The 22,578-nt window shown below is 38.6% G+C and overlaps 1 protein-coding gene and 1 long non-coding RNA gene across 2 annotated transcripts; one reads left to right on the plus strand and one right to left on the minus strand.

Moving 5' to 3' along the window:
• Window positions 1-4,186: 4,186 nt before the first annotated feature.
• LOC113040085 (uncharacterized) lies at window positions 4,187-9,755 on the minus strand. Its single transcript, XR_003275154.1, has 3 exons — window positions 9,282-9,755; window positions 6,614-6,690; window positions 4,187-4,423 (listed from the first exon to the last, which is right to left on the minus strand). It is a non-coding gene; the product is annotated as an uncharacterized LOC113040085 (long non-coding RNA).
• Window positions 9,756-10,587: 832 nt separating this feature from the next.
• LOC113040086 (ATP synthase subunit delta, mitochondrial-like) lies at window positions 10,588-15,627 on the plus strand. The gene is made up of 5 exons (XM_026198336.1): window positions 10,588-10,837; window positions 12,253-12,406; window positions 14,151-14,239; window positions 15,266-15,400; window positions 15,497-15,627. Exons 1-4 carry the CDS (start codon window positions 10,721-10,723, stop codon window positions 15,386-15,388), a joined length of 483 nt encoding a protein of 160 aa, XP_026054121.1. The 5' UTR covers window positions 10,588-10,720; the 3' UTR covers window positions 15,389-15,400; window positions 15,497-15,627.
• The last annotated feature ends 6,951 nt before the right edge of the window (window positions 15,628-22,578 follow it).

Consider the following 22,578-nt stretch of genomic DNA (forward strand, 5'->3'; position numbering starts at 1 on the left):
ACATTCTATATATACAGTGGGGCTCGAAAGTTTGGGCACCTTGCAGAATCTGTGAAATTATGAGTAATTTTCAAAAGATAAGAGAGATCATACTAAATGCATGTTATACTTTATGTAGTACTGTCCTGAGTAAGATATTGTGCATAAAAGATATTAACATTTAGTCCACAAGACAAAAAAATGCTGAAATTATTAAAATAACCCCACTCGAAAGTTTGGGAACCCTTGGTTCTTAGTACTGTGTTCTGTTACCTGATGATCCTCGACTGTCTTTCTGTTTTGTGATGGTTGTGCATGAGTCCCTTGTTTGTTCTGAACAGTTAAACTGATCAGCGTTCTTCAGAAAAATCTTTAAGGTCCTGCAGTTCTTCAGTTTTCCAGCATCTTTGCATATTTGAACCCTTTCCAGCAGTGACTTTATGATTTTGAGATACATCTTATCACACTGAGGACATTTGAGGGACTCAAACACAACCATTTAAAAAGATTCAAACATTCACTGATGCTCCAGAAGGAACAAGATGCATTAAGAGCTGGGGGGTGAAAACTTTTGAACACGATGAAGATGGCCAAATTTTTCTTATTTTGTTGAAATATATATTTTTTTCCATTTAGTTCTGCCCTTCGTAAGCAACAGAAGATACTTGTATGTTTCCCGGTACACAAATTAAGTACAATTTACCTTGATCCTTCAAATTCCAAAAGTTTTCACCCCCAGCTCTTAATGCATCTTGTTTCCTTCTGGAGCATCACTGAATCTTTGAATCTTTTTAAATAGTTTTGTTTGAGTCGCTCAAATGTCCTTAGTGTGAAAAGATGCATCTCAAAATCAAAAAGTCACTGCTGGAAAGGGTTCAAATATGCAAAGATGCTGGAAAACTGACGAATCTGCAGGACATTAAAGATTTTTCTGAAGAACGCTGCTCAGTTTAACTGTTCAGAACAAACAAGGGACTCATGCACAACCATCACAAACAGAAAGACAGTCGAGGATCATCAGGTAACAGAACACAGTATGAAGAACCAAGGGTTCCCAAAACTTTCGAGTGGGGTTATTTATAATAATTTCAGCATTTATTTTGTCTTGTGGACTAAATGTTAATATCTTTTATGCACAATATCTTACTCAGGACAGTACTACATAAAGTATAACATGCATTTAGTATGATCTCTCTTATTTTTTGAAAATTACTCATATTTTCACAGATTCTGCAGGGGTGCCCAAACTTTCGAGCCCCACTGTATATTAAATTGAATATATAAAAAACTATTTTTCTGAAATATATACATGTATGTGTGTACAGAATAAATATACACAGTACATACACACACATATAGCTAAAATGTAAATTTACCCGTCTTTTTCTTAAAAAAAAAAAAAAAGATACTGATGATGTCATCCTGCACTACACAGATTTCTGTCCAATCAAATGCGGTTTCGAATCAATATGCCCCCACCCAACTCCACCTGCAACCTACTTCAAAATGTAATGTTAATTATGTTACTTGTCATTTCCTTGTAATTAAATGTGAAATTTAATAGCACATTTCTGAGTTAAAATTGTTTCTCCACCAAGTGTAGTTAATCACAGTACTTGTCTGCGATGTAATCAAAACCATTTGAGATGTCCTGCCAAAACATGATTTTCTGGGGTCTTTAGACGCCACGCAAGTGAGAAAGTCACCAGATTTTAAAAATGTCTCAGCTGTGAATAACAGTGAAAAAATCTCATTCACATTCACCTGCGTTGACATTTAAATAAACGCTGTATGATAGGCACAATAACAACACCGGCTTTATTACGACAATATACATTTCATTCACCATAAGGCACTGTGGGTAATGAGCAACTGGAAATGAGTTTCCATTCCTCTAACCACAGTGAACGGTGGCACACTGCGAGTGTGTGTGTGTGTGTGTGTGTGTGTGTTAGTGGGTGTTGGCTAGAGTGCACTCTCTCCCGCATCGGGAGTGATTTATCGTGGCTGATGGCTGCTATGAGATCTCATTATACTCGTCATTTGTGTGAGCCTGCACTCCTCCAGGCTGCCTGGAGAGCAGGCAGACTCTACACTTCTCAGCAGCCACTGAGAAATACAGCCAGGCTGTGACGAATGTGCACAGAAAACATTTTCGGGGCCGAGCGTCCTTGGCTTCACCAGAGGAACAGTTTATTCCAGTTGAATCTCTGTGTTACGGTTTATTTGATGTGGAATTTAGTGTCAGACGTAATCATAAGCATCATGTGTCAACATGCAAACATCACTGTCATAATGTACATTCTCAATATTCACAGTACACATTTCTTCATTTTATCTGAGCTATTTTTATTTTTTTTATTTTTTCTTTCTTTCTTTATTTTTAGTCTTATCAGTTGGTGCAACCATCTGTCATAATAATTTAATATAATATCAATCACTATACAAAATGCTATATATGTACAAATGTATCCATAAAAATACTCCTGAGGATCTTAAAAGATAAGTACAAGAAAAAAAAAAAAAAAAAAAAAAAAAAAATATATATATATATATATATATATATATATATATATATATATATATATATATATATCCCCAATTGAAAGTCGCTTTGAAAAAAAAAAAAAATATATATATATATATATATATATATATATATATATATATATATATATATATATATATATATATATATATATAAATTGGAAACTCTTTTTGAAAACTTTTAATTTATTATTATTACTAAAAGTATTAAACTTTTTTGGTAGTTGAAATACTAAATATTGAAGTACTAAAATTGCTCAAACTAAAATTATTGAATATACTTAAAACTGAATATACTGTTGTGGCGAGTGGGGCGGGGCCGAGAGGCGTGGGAACGAGGAGTGAGGCCAGGTGTAGTGATTGGAGATGAGCTGCACCTGCGCCCCACCGCCAGTATCGAGTCCCACGTAGGAGATGGAAGGATATAAAACTGGAGTGACGACCGTGAAGGACGAGAGAGGACCAGGCCTGGGACATTATTTTATGTTTGCTTTTTATTTGTGCGCGTCAGTCGCCGTGAGGGGCTGACGCGCTGTTTTGTTTATTTTTGAATTATTAAAGTGTTTTGGATTGTGCGCCGGTTCCCGCCTCCTTCTTCCGGATGATTAGGAAGTTCGTATCGTTACAGTGGTGCCGAAGCCCGGGAGAAGGAGGGACGCGCTGCTGAAGATCCCTCGCCGCTGTGGTGAATCCGCGGTGCCCTCGAGGAGGCGAGGTATGTGCCGCCAGGGACGCTCGAGGCGGTGGGCTGGAGCGAGTTGCCGGGGACGGGCGAGCTCGCTGCCGACCGCCCACGATATGGAGGGGCGGCTGCCGTCCGTGAGGGAGCGGAGGAGTCGGCGCCGTTCGCCAGGGGGCCGGAGCCTACCGCCTCCGTGACGAAATCCGGAGGGGCAGGGAACGGGGGACTCCTCCCGCTGCCCAAAATCGGAGGAGCCGTCGCCGTCCACCGGGCGGCGGAGGAGTGTCGTGCCATCCGCCGAGGGCCGTCCAGTGCCACCGCTGGGCACCGCGGAGGAGATCACCCAGCCGGTGGAGGGCCGAGCAGCAGTGCGTCTGGGAACCGGAATATTTTTTTTTTTTCTCTCTCCCCTCTCTCGTCCTTGTCGCTCCTCCTTCCATCTCCTTTTCTCTCGCCTCGTCTGTCCTACCCCCAGGTTCCTGCAGGTCCCTGTGAGCGGTCCCCCCCGGAGGGAAGGGGGGGGGGGGGAGTAGAGCGCAGTCTCGAGCCACTGTGGCGAGTGGGGCGGGGCCGAGAGGCGTGGGAACGAGGAGTGAGGCCAGGTGTAGTGATTGGAGATGAGCTACACCTGCGCCCCACTCCTCGTTCCCACGCCTCTCGGCCCCGCCCCACTCGCCACAACTGTATATATTCATACTATATGTTATGTGTATGTGTGTGTGTCTGTGTGTGTGTGTAGAATAATTCAAAACATTAATAAATACTATAATAGATTTAAGTAAATACTAGTAATACAATTACTGACTATTTGCTACTGTTACTACTATGACTGCTATTGACTTAAGAGTATTATGAAGGTAATATATTATTTTAAATATATATTTAGGTTGCACCACGTGACTTTTTTTATGGACATAAAACAAATTGGAAAATTCTAGGATGATATATTACTAAAATATATATAAAAAGTAAATAAATAAAAGACCTGATTGGTTGACAGAAATGTTCATCCAGAACTGAGTATGTTCAGGATCCTTTGAATGTTTATGTTGTGAGGGATTGGTCTTACCATGCATGGCGTCTGTCCCCTTCATAACAACGGCGACAGACAATCAGAAGGACCGAGAGCAGGACCACCGTCCCCCCCACAAAGATGGACAAGAGGACCAGCAGGAGGACATAGCCATTCTGTGTCCCTGATGACAACGGGACATCCTGGATGAGTACCAGAGACAGAAACAAACCAGTCACAATGGAAATTCCTTCTCAGAGTAAAACTGCATGACTTCAATTTTCACATTATATAAGTTTCCCCAATTCCACTGTCCAACTTTTCAGGTCTTAAAAGCCCCCCAAAAACCTTCACTGTTACCATTTTACCAACACAGACATTAACCGCAGACATTTTTTGAATAATAAAAAACCCCTTTGTTCAAGACTGGTCCCTATGGTAATATTACATAAAGCCCAGTTTCTGGAGAAGAGGACATTCAAATGTGTGGGCTTTTGTGTCTGAGTTGAGATGTTAAGTACAGTGTTCATCATGCCAAAGATGAGTTTAGAAAGATCTAGAGGCGGAGACCTTCGGAGACAAGAATGAAAGAGACAGAAGGTTCTTTCCTCAAAGACATCAAAGCACAAAGGCATACAACACCTCTCGCCCGGCCACCTGCTTAACTGTCATCTTCGTTCATGTCCCCAAGAGATGTTCAATGGTAAGAATGCTAAATAAGAGCATAAGAACAAGGCCTGAATGAGCCTTTGGGCTATAGATGAAGCACCTTACAATTACTCTTACGTTATCTAGTCTTTCAATTGGTGGAGCAGAACATCCTAATTACCAGCCATTGTTCAGGGGAAGATCTAGAAAGAGTTTATTCAGATCAGGTCTATTACTTTGTTAATGAAAGAGTTTGCAAGACTATTTTTTCTTCATTAAACTAGAAGGCTATGTATCACAGAGTCTGCCATTAACCTAGATGGGCAAGAGCAAAGGAAGGGAAAACTGGAACCTCTTTCATGGACAGTAGCATCATTGGGAGGTCTCAAGAAGAAGTCAAGCTAACTTGTTTTCATCAAAATGGATAAAACATATATAAATATATATATATATATTTATAATATATATTTATTTACACTTTCAAAAGTTTACATTCTACACTTTTTATTCTGTAGATACTGATCTCAAGAACCTGCAACATAAGGAACATTTTAATAAAAAAAAATAAAAACATCCATATAAATCATGTGTAAATATTTTGTAAGGAAATCTAAAAATGTGTAATATCAAAATTAATTGCTTTTATTTATGTCAAAACCATTACTGAATCTGACTACATTGGGTCACAAAAAAAAATAAAATAAATTTTTCATTTCGCAGGTGAAAACTAGTTATTTTCATATTTCATGTGATCGGGAGTAAATATGACTTTACCATCATTGAGGATATCAAGAGTTTGTTTAATAACCAAATTATCCCTTCTTTAAATAAATAGTTCCCCTAAATATTATAATTCTGCCTAATGATCCACTAAATGTCTGTGGAAAAAAAAGAAAATTGGTAGTAGAATTTAAAATTTGTTTCGGCTGAAATATAGAGAGGATATTTTCGGTTAAGGTTTTCAGCTAAATGACGTTTAGAATTTTTTATTTTTTTCAATTTTAATATTTTCTAAAAAATTATTTGGTGCATCACTAATTCTTTGATCATTTGCTGACCCTCAAGCTGTTCCAAACCTGTACAACTATCTTTCTTTTTAAGAACAATTTAGTCAACTGACTCCATTGAAAAGGATTCATTTACAAACTAGACCTCACTACTTCTTTTTATTCCTCGCACAAAGCTACAATATGGGTTCAGAAGACACAAAATATAGAGCATGAATCATATTTACTACATTTGTGATAAATTTATGGTGCTTTGTTCAATTTTTTTGAAGCTATGTAAAAGAGTGGCTAGGACGTTCTTTACAAATGTCTCGTTTTTTTTACCCAGTCTGTCATACAGTTTTAGAACAACATGAAGGGGAGTAAATAATTTTTTTTTGGGTAAACTGTATATTTATAAGGTCCAAAATCCCAGAACATCCTAGAATTAGTCGCTATTCCTTAATTAATGTCTCTATTCTAATCTAATCTAATGATGCTGCTTATGCCGGTAATTGAAGTTCCTCACAGTAACTCATGGTTGTGACGCTCTATCACATCGTCTGACGGCTCGATGGATTCGGTCTGACTCGAAGTTCTCTCGCCAGGGCTAATTTGCTTAGATCTTGCGCCGGATCCAATTACCAGGGACACAGAACAGGATATTTTCAATTCGCATGTCTGGAGATAGCGCTGCAAAGAGAGGGAATGGGCGTAATGAGAGTAACCAGCGCAGGAAGGAGAAGCCCAAGTACTTACGGTGGGGTAAGTTCTGTTCTGGTTTGTCCATATGGCAGACTCATTGCTCATGGTCCAAGCCAGAGAGAGTGTCCCCCCTGAGGAAGACATTACAGGAAGTCAGGCAGCTGCTTTGAAGCCGGTTATGGCACTGAAGAAGGATTTGGATTCTCCTTCACAAGGAAAATAAGACAAATGCGTCCCTGAAGTTTCCTTTGAATGCTTTGTGAAATACTCAGCTTTTAAGCCACAATATAGTTCCCAGATATGTTTGATTGCAACTCTTGTACATACAAACACACACTTATGCAATCCTGTGACAAAATGTCCCCCCAGAAATCCCTTTTCATTTCCTCTTTCATCCAGTGGCTGAGGCCCAGCAGCATATGCTCCCCTTAAAACCATCAACGCCACAGCTTTCTGCATAAACCGCAAAAAAACCCCGCTCTCTCACTCCTGCACTCACCTCCCAAGCAGTCCTTGTTTCTTTAATGCTGCGACGCTGCCTTTTCTCCCATTATCTGAAGGCAGCGTGTGTTTGTGTGCATTAGATGCAGAGATAGCAGTGTGTTTGAAGGCTCGGACTGCAAAGCTTTAGGCTCCTGCTGCATACTCATCCAGCTTCTGCCCACCTACCTGTTTTCATAGCTTCTCTCTCTCTCTTTCTCCATCTCAGGTCCTTGGCGTTCCTGAGATCATTTAAGCTTGTTTTTTGTGTCTCGGATGCATAATGCTGCTGTAGTGTTCAGAGAGCCGTCTAATGTACTGTGTTATTAGATATAGATATTAAACAAATCAACAGAGACCCGTTTGAAATGTTCCGGAATGTTCTTTCAGATCTAATGGTGTGCCAGATTTCATGTTTAATTACTTTGTCACTTTCAATTCACTTGTGATTTATTTGGTTTGCACCAATTCTGTTTGCATATATATTGATGCACTGCAAAAAAAAAAAAAAAAAAAATAAATAAATAAAAAAAAGTTAAACTGTGACAATGTACAAAATGCATGTTAAAAAAAACTACCTTTGTTTGTATAGTTCAAGTGGTCAGGTTGAATAGGTTGTGCTTTAACATAAATAAAACTAGTAAGTTTTGGGTTTCTACATTTTTGGTTACCTGAAGAAACATATTTTACTGTCTCTAACACAATCAACAAACCATGAAGGTTATGCAACATATGCTCTTTCATGCCTGCCAGACTCTGCAGAGGCGTATCACATTCAAGAATCTCTCCATAAGCATTTCTTTTAGATTATTTGTAGAACTGCATAGTACATTATTTACATTTCAACATTAATTCTTACAACAAACTGGCATCTTCATGCTTAATTCATGTTTAATCACTGTTAAGTAATATAATACCAACAGTTATCTTTTTCATCATCACTACTTATTAACCATTAAGTTCAATGAGCTATTTTAACAACGATAAGAAAATACTCCATTTCTACTGGTAACAAATTCCATTTTATTTCATTTTTATTTTCTCCAAATATATAATTTAATCAGACAAGCAAACAAACTGTTGCTGGGATTTATTCCGTTTTTACTAAATATTAATTAGAGACATTTATTTATTTTAATTACTTGTAACTACAGTGGTTATTATAGTTAACTACAACTAAAAGCATTAATAAAAAAACAACTTTTGTATCTTAAAATACATTCTAACTGAACTAAAATAAATAATAGAAAAATCTGTACATTCATTTTATTTTAATCTAGTAGCCATAGCTACATTTTCTTTTTCATTTTTATGTGCAAAAATGACTAAAACTGAAATACAAATGTATACAAAAAACTATATAGACATAAAAAATGAAAATTATAAATATAAAAAAATAAAATAAACACAATGTTAAGAATTTTAAATTAATTAAAACGAAAGCAGAAAACATAATATAAAAACAATTTCAAAATTTTAATAAAAGTTATATTTCTACCTCAGTGGTACTAAAATAACACTGGTAACTTTTTAAAAAGTTACTGTTTTTCAGTTTTCCTAGTAGGCTACTAACTGAATAGATACTAGTAGCCAATCTTTTTTAGTATTACAGTTTTAAATAAACATTTTAATTGTACTGGCAATATTTAAATTATAACTATAAAGTAGCTATTCTGCCTGGTCATTTAATATAGCATGCCTTGCAACTTGCGAGAATAAAATTGATATTTCTAGTAACAACTGCGATATATAGTAGTCTAATAAATACTATAAATGAGTACTAGTAAAGCTGGAATAGACACTAGGTATTGAGATTACCATTATGACTAAAGGAATAGTTACTAAAGACTTATTACACAGTATTAGACTACTCACAACTAATTATAAAATTGGCATTGGTAATATAAAAATCGATACTAGTTAGTCTACGTGAATGAATGTTTAAACCGCTTGCCATAGAAGCGATGCGAGCATCAACAGACAGACGATACAAACTCATACAAATGAATTTAAATCTCATTCCCAAACCAGTTATGTTCAGGGCAGGCTTAGACAATTTCTAATCGATATCCACTTACAACAAAATATAACCCATGTATGTTTTTCCAAACAAATGCTCTCCGCTTTTTAGACTACAATTTCCCTCATTTCCGATAATAAAGCACGACGCCTTTCTAATAAGACACTGAGACGCTCGTGACGGAAACAAAAGCGGTGTGTATGGCAAGCCGACAAAACTCACCTAACTATAATTCACGTGCTCCATCAGACAAAGCGCTCGCAAACGATTCCCCGATCTTCTCTTTAATTTGGGCTTTTAAATCTTCTTGTTTTTATGAATGAAGTCTCCCGTTAAACACACCCACTCTCCCGTCGCCCAGTGAGGAGCGCAGACCGTGAGGTACAGCGTTACTTCTCACAAGCGTCTATCACGCCCTCGTCCTCTCCTGATGTTATGGAAATGAGGTAATCCCCCATTTGAGTCAGTGAAAAATCCTCAGTAACGGGCATCCCCATGCGGTCTGGGCTCACTGCAGTTTTGGGTAACATAGGCTATGGATGATAATACTGATTAGATTAACGCAATAACACTATGGGCTGAATTATTATTCAGTTCCACACAGATGCTCACTTTGAACCCACTGAGGATAAGGATCAATTCAAGTCGTGCAGTGAATGTTAAATTTGTATTTACTCAGCGCCCCCTCGTGCTCGTGTCATCCGTTGCATCCTCAGGCCTATCATCATTTTTACTTCAGTGATTAATTGATATCAGTAAGATTATGTTAGGCTATTAAACAGACTTAAGTAAGACTAAAATAAAATAAAAAAACGACATATGAATATTTCGATGTTGACCAGAAAATATATACATTTTGTAACAACATATCCCAATGGATCTTATAAGCAACATTATACAGTTAAAATAATAATAATAATAGTAACAATCAGAGACATTGTTTTGATCAACATCTATAAACAATGTCTACTAGTGAGCATGCAAAAAAAAAAAAAAAAAAAACATTTGCTTGCAAGTGATAATTACTACCTTGAATGGTCTGTTTTCTTCTCACTCTCATATGTGACTGTAAACATACATACAAGTGTCACTAATTTTTTATTTGAAAAAACATATGTGAAAAATTGACATACCCCCCCCCCCCCCCTTTTAAATAACAATTTTAATTGATTTACCTTATTTAACTTGTTGTTTATTTTACATGAAGTTTGTTTGTTTGTTTTATGATGGGTGCTTGATAAAGCCCTTTGGGTATATAAAGGCATATAAATACATACATGCATGCATACATAAAATAGTTGTGTGTTATTTCCCCTTTGTTTAATCATCATAATAGTTTCAAACGTCTAATAACTATAATTTATTTCAGATCAATTTTTTATATTTTTAATGTTTAATCTGAATCTAGGACGAGACTAAAACAAGCGTATATAAAAATAGCTTGACAAATGCTGAAAAACGTATAATTATTTGAATAAATAATAACCAAGTAAAAAAAAAAAAACTACATTTCCCATCAGTACTCGCAAGGCCTGACGGGAAAGTTTGCCCGTGCCCTTGTCCTATCAGCCGCGCTCTGTCAGACTGTCTGTGTGGACAGGGAAGCTGAGGCTTGTGTATTACCGTGTTGTAAAAGGTCGGTTCACTTCTCCGTGGTAAAAATGATGGCAGCGAGGTTTCTCCTTCGTCGCGCGGTCCCCGCGCTGAGACACGCGCGCTCTTACGCCGATGCGCCCGCGTCGCAGCAGATGTCCTTCACTTTCGCGTCGCCGACTCAGGTAACATTAAAGACACTCCGCGCTCGGGCCTACAGACTCTGATAACGCACTAGTGCTGAGCACGGATACCGGGCTACGATTAGTTTAGTCATATTATTAAAAAGTTATTATGTCACGGTATACATTCTGGTTATCTTGGATATACTCTTTATTCTAGCTGCAGCTTCATTTGATTGTGCCCGTGCAAGCTGCGCGTGCTACTTTCGTGGCTAAGCTTGTCAATTGTTTAGATACTGTGGTCCAGATTAATCATTTTTGAATCTGAAGCGAATCAACTTAGTGTAACACTGTAAAAAGGGAACACCATACATATATATTTGTTAGTTTGTTTGTATTTTTAGCTTGCAAAACATGGACTCAAGTTTGAATGACTTTAGCAGACTGTTAGCATTGCTACCGATCACCTTGACTTGTTTTTTGACACATCAGGACGAATATCAGATTTTTCAAATGTTTTATGTCAGCTTGTGAAATATATATCTTATTGTTTTACGTTTTAATCCTCTCAATAAATTTTACAACACGGATTATATTGTCATATTAGTGTTATAGTGTTTGCTTAGGTAACTGTCACACAGCATTTTCAATATTAAGCTTTGAAGATTTTTTTTTTTTTGCATAAACCTGCAAAAAAAAAAATTATGCATAAACCTGCAAATATTTAAGAGTATTTAGATTGTTTTATTATTATGATTTCTACAGCTAATCAGTTTCATGGAAAAAAATTTTTTTTATTATTTTTACTTAATTATTAAATATAGTTTACTTTCCAGGTGCACTTATTTAATTTTAAAGGATTTGTGGTAACACTTTCTATGAAGCCCATATTTATAATACATTATGAGGGTATTCTTAAGACATTATAATGAATGCATAATGCATTATAAAAATAAAAAAAAGTATACCTTGTCATCTCATTAATTATCATAACAACAATTATGACTCATCAGAATTTTAAGTTTAAGAGTATGATTATTTATACAGAATTTCAAAATGGAATTAATAACTTTTTTTATTATTATTCCTTTATTTACCCTTATTGTGAATGCACTATTAAAATATCATAAAATTATTTGAAGTGTCCTAAGTAGTATCACAACTGATCAGTCTGTCTGTAATCACTGCCAATATTCAGATGGTGTGGGAACTTTTTTTTTTTTTAAATGTTCCCAATTGATCAGGTGCTTTGTATTTAGAAATGTGTCATTTTAATCTAATGCGATCTAATAATTGTATCTAAGTGCACTGTCATTCGAATGAGATTCTCTAGAGTGACCCGATCAGATGTCTTGTTCAAACATTGGGTTTTGTTGCTCCTTTTTGGAGTTCAAACACTTGATAGTTTGGTTGCCAGCTTTCGTGTTAAACATCAGACTGTTCATCTGGTGCAGTGAAGCTTGTTATGCCTTTTGCAGGTGTTCTTCAAGGAAGCCAATGTAAAACAGATCGATGTCCCAACACTGACAGGGGCCTTTGGTATCCTCCCAGCCCATGTCCCCACACTGCAGGTGCTCCGGCCCGGCGTAGTCACCGTCTTCAATGACGATGGTTCCTCTACCAAGTATTTCGGTGAGCCCTCTAGTTCTGTTTCACCAGCCGTTATAATGCTCACTTCTTGTGGCTATGGTTCCATCAGTTTTCTCTTAAAGAGATTTTTGAGAATTCCAAACCAACCAGTTCTGAGACTGACTGCAGTTTCTGAGTCAAAGCAAAATAATTTACAATGGTGACCATGAAATAGGTTTTTAAAATGGTATTTTAGTATTTTAACTTGCAATGAAGGAAGCTGGCATGGCATTGAAACACCAACCTACCAACCAACGATTGTTCATGAGGATAATTTCAGCATTATGGTGCTTAATTTCTTTCTTGAAGTGGAAAAAATCTTTTTTTAGTCATAAAGCAAAGGGTACATATCACTTATTTTATTTCTCTCTATATAAATGATCTCTTCTTTTTTTTTATCCCTTATCTCATTTCCGTAGATATTTATGCATTTGGTAGACACTTTTATTAAAAGTGGGGCGTATTGCATTTTAATGTTCCATGAATTCAATGGTAATTGAACCCTTGACTTTGGTGTTGCTAGTGCCATGCAAAACATTTTTATTATTTACTCTTTAAACGTTTATTAACATACTTATTTTTGATTTGACCCAGTTCAGAAACTGATACATGGCATCAAACTACTGGACTTAAACTAAAATAAGCTAAAATGTCACATATATTAAAAGTAATCTTCGTTTTGGTGATTTTCCAGAACACTGATTTGACCCTTATTTAAAGGGTTAGTTCACCCAAATATTAAAATTATGTCATTAATGACTTGCCCTAATGCAGTTCCAAACCTGTAAGTCTTCCGTTCATCTTCAGAACACAGTTTAAGATATTTTAGATTTAGTCCGAGAGCTTTCTGTCCCTCCATTGAAACTGTGTGTAAGGTATACTGTTCATGTCGCGCTGCTGACGTATGACGCTGCTGACGTGTTTTCTGGTGCACCCAATAACAAAGATAACGCCCCAGCAGTGTCACGGGCTCAAAACAGACCCAGAAGAGAAGACAATGTTGAATTAAGTTGCAATTTTTGTTATTTTTGGACCAAAATGTATTTTTGATGCTTCAAAAAATTCTAACGGACCCTCTGATGTCACATGGACTACTTTGATGATGTTTTTCTTACCTTTCTGGACATGGACAGTATACCATACACACAGCTTCAATGGAGGGACTGAGAGCTCTCGGACTAAATCTAAAATATCTTAAACCGTGTTCTGAAGATGAACGGATGTCTTACGGGTTTGGAACGACATGAGTTATTAATTACATAATTTTCATTTTTGGGTGAACTAACCCTTTAATTTAAATCTAGTCTGATTGGTAATACCTTACCTGATCAGTATGCTATGATTTAATTTGGAAGGAGTGCGGTTAATAAGGTAAGACATTTGATATAATTTCTAAATTCTAATATGTTAATTATAGAAACACTTGCCAGGAGAAATAAAATAGGTGATGGATGTGACTATGATTTGTGGGTGTTTTAGTCCTCATTAGCACACTTAAAAAAGGGAGTGATTCAGATTTCTAATGATTGTCTGTGGTGAAATAAGCAGATTCAAATGCGATCCACCATCAAGACACATTTGTGACACACTGGTTTCTCTAGTAGACAACCTTTAGTTTTAGAAATTCATCCAGAAGGGGTCAGGCTTGTCCTACAAAGCAGAGTCTTTTCAAGCATCAATGAACAATAGGACATAACTCTTGAACTCTCATCCGTGCTCGAGATTAAATGTGGTTTGTGTTTTGCAGTGAGCAGCGGATCAGTCACCGTCAATGCCGACTCTTCGGTGCAGCTGCTGGCGGAGGAGGCCGTTCCTCTGGACAGCCTGGACCTCGCAGTGAGTCCCTGCTATGCTGTTATCTCAACGCAAAGAATAATTGGAAAACTCGTTCAAGCATGGCTCTGTTCTCCACTTTTCACACTCCAGTACAAGAAGATTTTTTTTTTTGAAATGCATCACATTGTGGAATAAAAATGGGTTACGAATGCCATTTCAAGAATTAAAAGCACAGTTCTTTTGAGTTTTCATAATGCTAGAAAACAAAGACAGTTTAGAATATAATAGAGGATTGTTTAATAAGGTTAAATCTGTATAGCCGTGCAGTATTTGAAAGTTCAAGAACAGTTTCGGAAACGCCTTGTTCTCGGTCTGTTTGCCTTTGTAGACACCCCGTTTATAGGATTATCGTTTAAATCTAGCATTTGAAACCATATCAAGCCACCGTTTGATTGTATCCATGCTATTTATCCTCCACAGACGTACAAAGGTCTTCATTTTCTGTTAGTCACCGCTTTGTCAGAACGAGTCAAACGGTGGGAATGACACACCGAAGAATGAGCTCATTTCAAACGGGATGTTCTCGGACATGCCCTTTTTTCCGACACGGAATAAAGAGCACTTTTGGGTTCATTCCACATAAATAGGCCGCTTTTTTATTCTTCCTAGAGATAGCTGTGCTTGGGGGCCTCGCTGGTTAATAAGGAAGAAAAGGTCAGTCACCGTTGAAGTGGTGCAGATGTGTCAAATCCCCACTGAGAGACCTTTAACTCCCAGCAATGTTTGGCCTTTACGCTGTGTAATCGCCACTGTGACAAATGTCCTTCACAGGAAAGAGGCCACGTTTATTTGCTCACACTGCTAGTCTAGAATGTGGCTCGAGCAGCAGTAGCATTGATTTTTAAGGCAAAGGTGAGTTTTCTCACTTATAAGGTGCTTCAAGATATTGAAGATACAGTCGTTCCGATTGATGGCACCTTTTATAATGTCAGCCGTTATAGATTGAATTGTCGCCTGATACATCATTGTCAAAGATTACAGTGAATGTGAACCAAATGTCAGGAGTATGCCATGTCTTTTGTGCAGGCGGCGAAAGCGAACCTGGAGAAAGCCCAGTCGGACCTGGGGGGCGTTTCAGATGAAGCCGCCCGGACTGAGGTTCTGATCAGCATAGAAGCAAACGAGGCAATCGTCAAAGCATTGGAGTAACCGTTTGTGTTGGTATGTACAAATTGTAAACATATGCAGGACCACACTCATTACACGGTATAATTAATGTTGTTTATGTCAAATTTATGTCTCATTTCTGTTTCTCAGTCGAATATTCTGTCGGTGTGAAAAGGTCCCCGGCTTTGTCTGTTCCCTAGCCCAATGAAGTCAAAGCGCGAGACTTGACTGCTTGCTTTGTACAGTGGATAAAGTTAACAATAAATTTATTTGAAATAACACACTGTGTCACTTTAATGTTCATTGCTTTTCACAAAAATTAATTTAAGCTGTGTTTGCTGGCTATGAATTTGTTTGATCATTGATACAGTACTGTTCATGACATAAAGGGGGCAGTATGGTACTGTTCGAACCTAGATGATCTCCAAGCTGTTTGCCAAGGAAACTGGAGCGAATCAATTCCTCTTTATTATTCAATCAATGACACTATTTTTGTACAAAATACACTATTTTTACTCCATTTTTCTTTCTTCACATTTTTTCAAGCTTTGTAGTCATTATGCTAATTGTCCGTCTACACAAGTTGTATTTATATGCATTTTCTAGATCCTTAAAAACTGATAGACAATTGGCTCAAGGCACTCACAATCCAGCTACAGAATTAGAAATACAGCTAGTCTATGCAGCCAGAAAAAACATCCTACAGACAGTGGACATTGCGGTGTAAAAGTCTAGAATTTGCTTAAGTACAGGGTAATTTTACGTGGCCGCTCGAGAGCTATAAGCATGTGCTGACTGGATTTTTATGAGACTAAACCACATGCGTCTTTATGAACGTGAGACGTCTATCGTGGCAACATGCTGCAGCTTGTTCCAGTAGCACATGCACAGAATTGGCAGCGAACAAGAAAGGACTCATTCTTTGCTATGGGAAGTTGTTTTTTGGGGTGATGAGCTCACTAGTTTGTCTTAATTGTTCCTTGCACTGCATAACATTCATGTCTACTGAATATTTGTGATGAAATGCTTCTAAATAGTTGACCAAATAGCATGAAAACTATCATGAAGATGTATGTTAACTTTTAACTTTTTCACATTCTGGTGGTGTCAAAAATCTGTGTTTCAAAGATTGAAACAAGATTTTAATATTACTTTGGTTTAAAGAACCACAAGGTTTTATTTATATCACACAATGTTTCCCTTGTTGCCATACTTTGTTCCTACAGCTCGAGTGTGAGTATAGCCTCTATTCTTAAACTTCCTCTAGTCGTAATTACCGTTCTGCAGTCTTGAGAAAAGACAGTTTTAGGTCAGACGTCCTGCCCTTGCAAAAACTCTTCCTAAAAATTGTATAAACCTCTGTATGCAGATACGCAATTTTAGGAACAAGATGTCCTGCATCAAGAGTTTTAAAGAAACAGTATTCCAGATTGGTACAAAATGATGTCCATTGTTAAAAAACTGGTTTGCACTTTGATATTCTTCTGGTTATTTATCTATATCTATAGTACTTATAATGAATCAGAGCCCTCATGCAAGACAATAGCATACTTCTGCATTGCAAATAAAGTGGCTAGGACATTAGTGGCCAGTTTTGCCACCACCATGGAGTTCAGATCCAATCTGCTTCAATGCAGCCGCCCAAAGACTTTGGTTAGATGGTTCAGGTGTGGGGAAAGGTCTAACCCAAGGGTGTCCAAACTCGGTCCTGGGGGGCCAGTGTCCTGAAGAGTTTAGCTCCAACCCCAGTTAAACACACCTGAACCAACTAATCAAGCTCTTACTATACTAGAAACCTAAAGGCAGGTGTGTTAAGGCAAGTTGGAACTAAACTGTGCAGGACACCAGCCCTACAGGACCAAGTTTGGGCACCCCTGGTCTAACCAAACCTGTGTTGTCCAATCCTGCTCCCAGATGTCAAATTTAGCTTTAACAAACCTGTCTGAAAGTTTCCAGAAGACTTTGATTAGCTGGTTCAGGTGTTTTTAATTTGGGCTGATGCTAAACACATCTGAAAGGTGGCTCCCCAAGAGCAAGATTGGCCACCCCTGAGCTGAACTCTGCAGGAATGGTGTTCCCAGAAAAGAATGGGACACCTCTCTTGCTTAGGTGTAACAATCATGCTTCGGATGTTTGTAGAAAGTGCTACTTGAAGCTCTGACCTTGTTTCGCTTGCAGTCTGCACAGCTTCAGACTCCCAGGTGGCTGCGAGATACTGCATGCAAGCTGAGAGTGGGCGTAGAGGCCTGACACTCCCGCCTACACAGGCATACGGTCCAGCGCAGATCCGCGACCAGTTCTGCAGTTACTGGAACTGACTAAGGCTGGAGTTCCGAGAAAAGCAGCTGGTCTTAGGTCAGCCATTTAGGACTGTTTCTCAATGTAGACCCTACACCACATCCTTTTTTATCACTCTCACCCACACATGCATAGGTGTCTACAAATAGAATATAGAGCAAGCATTCTAGAGAAACCTGCAAATCCACAGCACACCTCAAAACCTTTTGGTTGAACTTTTGTCAGCTTTGCTCTAGTGATAAACATCTCAAGTAATCATTTCAAGTAATCAATTGTACATGTAGGCATTTAGGATGGCATCTCTTCATAACTCTTTCATAACAGTCATATTGAATATACTTCTTGTTAGGCATCTTGCTTGAGGTGCCGAGCCGAATAGCAAAAATAATGACTCCACTGGTCTTTTTTGCCTGGCTATCGTTGATCAGTTAGTACCTGCTAGTCATTGTCGTAAGTAGACCATCTGGCTGCGAATATCTTTCCAGAGGGATTAGTTACTTGGCATTTACTTCCGTTAGTCCAAGCTTAGCAATGGAGATGAATGGAAAGGTTAATGGCTAACTTTCTGTATTATTATAGACCCATTTGGTCCGGAACACACATAATTCTTCACAAACCACTACAGAAGGGTAGGACACACTTTTTAATTATTGCTTGCAGATAATCCATGTTACGGCTGCAGTAAAGCAAAGGTTGTGCTAACTGGTATCTCCCTCAGGCTAACAGTGATGTTTGTGGCGGTCCTGCGTTCCACTGGGCAAAGTGTCACATTCCAGAAGGGTGAGGTTGTTAAATCGGTTGCCTGGAAAAGCGAGGGTGAGGTGTGGGCACAGGGGTCTCTCACAGAGTGAAACCCTGTACACAAACTCTACAGTATGGTTTTAGTAGAACCTAGTTTGATTATTCATAACATCTCTATTCATATTGTGGACTGTAAAGGTTTAAACAATGTCTGTGGCTAAAGAAGCTGTGGTGCATTCATTTCGAGGAGACGGTGAAACAGGTAAGACGCATCAAGAAATGACTGACAGTTCACAAAACCTTCCTCCTAAACTTGTCGGAATACAAAGACCTTTTGTACAGACTCTGCCCCGCCCCCTAAAATGGCTCATTTTAACACATCCCCACGTGTCTACGTCGCAAAAGCACTTTATTTGGCCTTCTGAAAGTGTATGCATTTAGTGATCTTTAAGATTTCTTATAACAGAACTGCAACGCATTTTATGGATGACCTTTTCATGAACCTAGGATTGGAGGTAATTCAGACTTTGCTTGTCAACATATTCTGTTACACCAAATACACAAAATAATGATCTTTAAAAAAGCATCGTATGACCCCTTTAAACTTAGTCAAGAAACACTTTCCCTCACCGCCCCCATCACTTTTTCCCACGTAAGGAATCCTGTTGGAAAACAGCTCTGATTTATGAAGTGCAAAACATTGCCCCTTACAATGCATTACATGAGCGCAATCTGTTCTGCAGCACTGCATGGAAAACCAATTGGGGAAACTCAGTTGTCAGACAGAAATAGCATTTCCCTAAAAAAAGTAAACTCGCATGTCTATGCATGAATCTGTAGTCTCAAAGTAGCACCTCTTGATTGATAAAAACATTGAGTGAGTTGAGTGCACACAAAATCAGAAGACTGCAGGGCCAACATGAACACTGTACAATCAATTGACAATATAAGAAAGTTTTTTACACTAAAACGTAAATACTTCATGTTTAGAGATGAAGTATTAGCAAACCCGGGTTCTTAAGTTTGACACCCAAGCTGATAAAATGTAGCCTTTAATGCAATGTAAAGGGCCGTTCACATTGAATCTGTTTTGCATTCCACCGTGCTGCTTTCAAATTGCTTTTCCTATGTAAACTTGTATTAGATGAATGTGTCTGACCATTGCACCTGCATCTTTTGTAGCATCTCGTGCATGACACAGCATTCTAAAAATGCAGTTCTCAGGTTAAAATCAACTTTTCAAAATGCACTGCCCTGCACCTGTGTCATGCAAAAACGCATTCTGTGCAAATGGCCCCGCAGGCCCCTAAGTCAGTTTCTATCAATAGCTTTGCAAATGCCCCCGTTGGTGTTCGTACACATGCATTAGATGCTATTGGTCATCGCATGATGTCTCTGCTACACTTTTAATTCAACTTTAAAAGTTAAAAGTAGTTCAACTTTTGATACGCTTCATTCGTATCAGTGTCTTTGCTTACAGGATTGCGTTTTGTAGGAATGCGCCCTTTCTTTTGTGTTACCAGCTTTATGTAATTGTGGTTTAGTAAAGTGCATTGCCTGTAGTAGGCTAGGTTTTGACAAACAATTGTAAAAATATGCTTTGCATATTTTCAAGATTAAATTTCTTCCATGCTAAAAGAACATTCCTTTTGAATTTATGTACAGGTCATGTGGCATTATTTGTTTGGGTTTTATGAGTTCATTTTATTTCTTTTTATTATTATTATTATTGTTAACTGCCACAAATTAGCACATTGAATTAAAAGTCCTAATACATTCATACTTCTAGTAGATTCAGGTTTGTGCTTGAGCCCTAACCCAATATAGTGATCTGTGCTGGTTTCCTAATCACAAGTCCTTGTGCTGAAGCACTAGGAAAATATGCCATCAAGCTAGTTTCCATCCAGCTCTACCCAAGTAGACTTGGCTCCATTTACATGCTAATGCTGTTTCGGACAAGTCCCGGGCTCTGGCGCAAGGCCCCACACCCGCATGCAAATGTGTGACGCCTTGCATTGCTGGCAGACAGCAGATCAAACATAACCATGAGCCCAGCCATTGATCTTATTCTGTCAGCTGGCCCGATATTAGCAGCTGGTGGTGGGGCGGGGAAGGCTGTGTGGTTAGGCGAGGTCAGGAATGCACTGACTGTACTCACTCAATGGAAAACAATGTTACCCATTGGTCACTTGCGTTTATGGTGGACACGGTGACGACAAGTAATGACAGCAGTTTTGCACTATCCAAACGAATAGCCTAGCCTTATAAGCTGAAACGATTGGTTGACGGTGACCTTTTTTATGTTTACCACCTTGTTGCCCTTCCACCAAGTTATGCAGTGACAATCTCTCTGAAGCAATACTCCCTGGAACTCCCAGCTCGTCATCATTCCAGAAAGTCAACGTGCATGCTAAAGCAAGCTTTTATCGACTCGAGCTAGTAAAAGCTTTCAAATGCTTCAGCTTTAGGGTGACTTGAAGCAAAGTGGTCCCTTGTGCACTTATTACTTATTACTGACTGGTCAGTGCATCTTAGCTTTTTACCCATGGTGTTGTGTAGCCTGCATTTTATCACAGCAGTTACAGAATGTTGATAAGGTATTACACAGACAGAAGGTACTGGGTTCAATCCGGGACAAGCCCCTAAATAGATCACCTCCTAGAATTCACAAGGCCTCAGATTATGGGAAACCTCTACATGTAATAAGTAGAAGGTTGCTGGTGTGGTTTTGCATTAAGATATTTAAGTAAGAACACCTCATGGACAGTGTGCAGTATCAGTGTACAAGCCGTCTAATGAGCCTTCAGTGTGCTGACGCACTGCAAACATATCCCAAACAACAAGTGATGCACCTCAGAAAGTTTAATGCAAGTTCTCAGGAACCTTAGCATAGCATTAACATAGCATTGCGTGTAAACACATTCTCATTCATAGTGCCAGATAGGTTAACAAGAGTACAAAAATAGACCTCTTCAACTAATTAATTAGAATGGCTGCACATATCAAATAACCTGAACTGCTAAATGCCGACATGACTAAACATGGACAGCATCAGTTTCTGTTCGCCTCTTCGCATTAAGGGTTGTTAAATTAATACTATATAGAGATTGAGAGTTTGTTTTGTGATTCAGTGGAAAGTGCTGTTCCTCCCACTGGACATTGGAAACTCTGATGAGAGCTACTATTAGGTTTTTCTCACTATGCTTAACGTCGTTTCAACCCTGGGTTAAGCAACATGACGTAAAGCATCTCAAAGTAATGCTTGATGCAATAAAGTGTTAAGGTTTTGCTGACTAGCATTGTCTGGTTTAACACCTCTTTTTTGTTTCTCTGCTTTTGGCATCACTACTAGATAAATTCCAGTAAACCGGTTGGGATTTTACAGTGTGTACATCTGTCATCCAAACAGCACTGTGACCGCGTCATTTTTCTTTGGCTCTAGAGCAGTGATCCTCAAATCTGGCTGCATCTTTAGTTCTAACCCTAATCAAACACACCTGAGTTTGCTAATCAAGCCCCTTTCACACTGCACGTCGGACCCGCAATATTCCCGTAACATTGCCTGGTCGCCTTCTGTGTGAAAGCAACCACGTCCCGGAATTGATTACCGAATCGAACCCGGGTCGGGGACATAGTAACATTGCGGTAATCGATCCGGAACGAGCGCTGTGTGAACAAAAGCCAGATCTAATTCCGTATCGAAGTGATGACGCGCGTTATCGCGCGACTTTTTTTCCGGCTGTTTTGAAGGAAGATCAACATTCGCGACGAAAACATATGTGCAAACTGTAATGAAGCAGAGATCAGTTAGTTCCTCACTTTCCGCGCTGACGCCGAGATCGTTTGCTTGCTTCAGTTAAAGTATACCGTGCCAAGCGTTGTCGACTCGTACATTATACGTCACGCGCTGATGTCACGTGTCGTTACGGGATCTTCAAGGGTTGTGTGTGAAAGCACGCACATATACCGGGTCATCACTGGCAGTGTGAAAGTGCCAAATCTAGCGACCAGGGAACAATTACAGGAACACTTTACCCCTGTATTTGCCGGAATGGCAGCGTGAAAGGGGCTTCAGTGTCTTCAGAATCATTAGAAAATCACAGGTAGGTTTGTTTGATTAGGGTTGGAGCTAAACTCTGCAGGAAAGTGGATCTTGCGAGCCAGATTTGAGGATCACTGCACTAGAGTGATTA

Source organism: Carassius auratus, chromosome 22 (assembly GCF_003368295.1).
Source record: "Carassius auratus strain Wakin chromosome 22, ASM336829v1, whole genome shotgun sequence".
In the NCBI taxonomy this organism is placed as follows: Eukaryota; Metazoa; Chordata; class Actinopteri; order Cypriniformes; family Cyprinidae; genus Carassius; species Carassius auratus.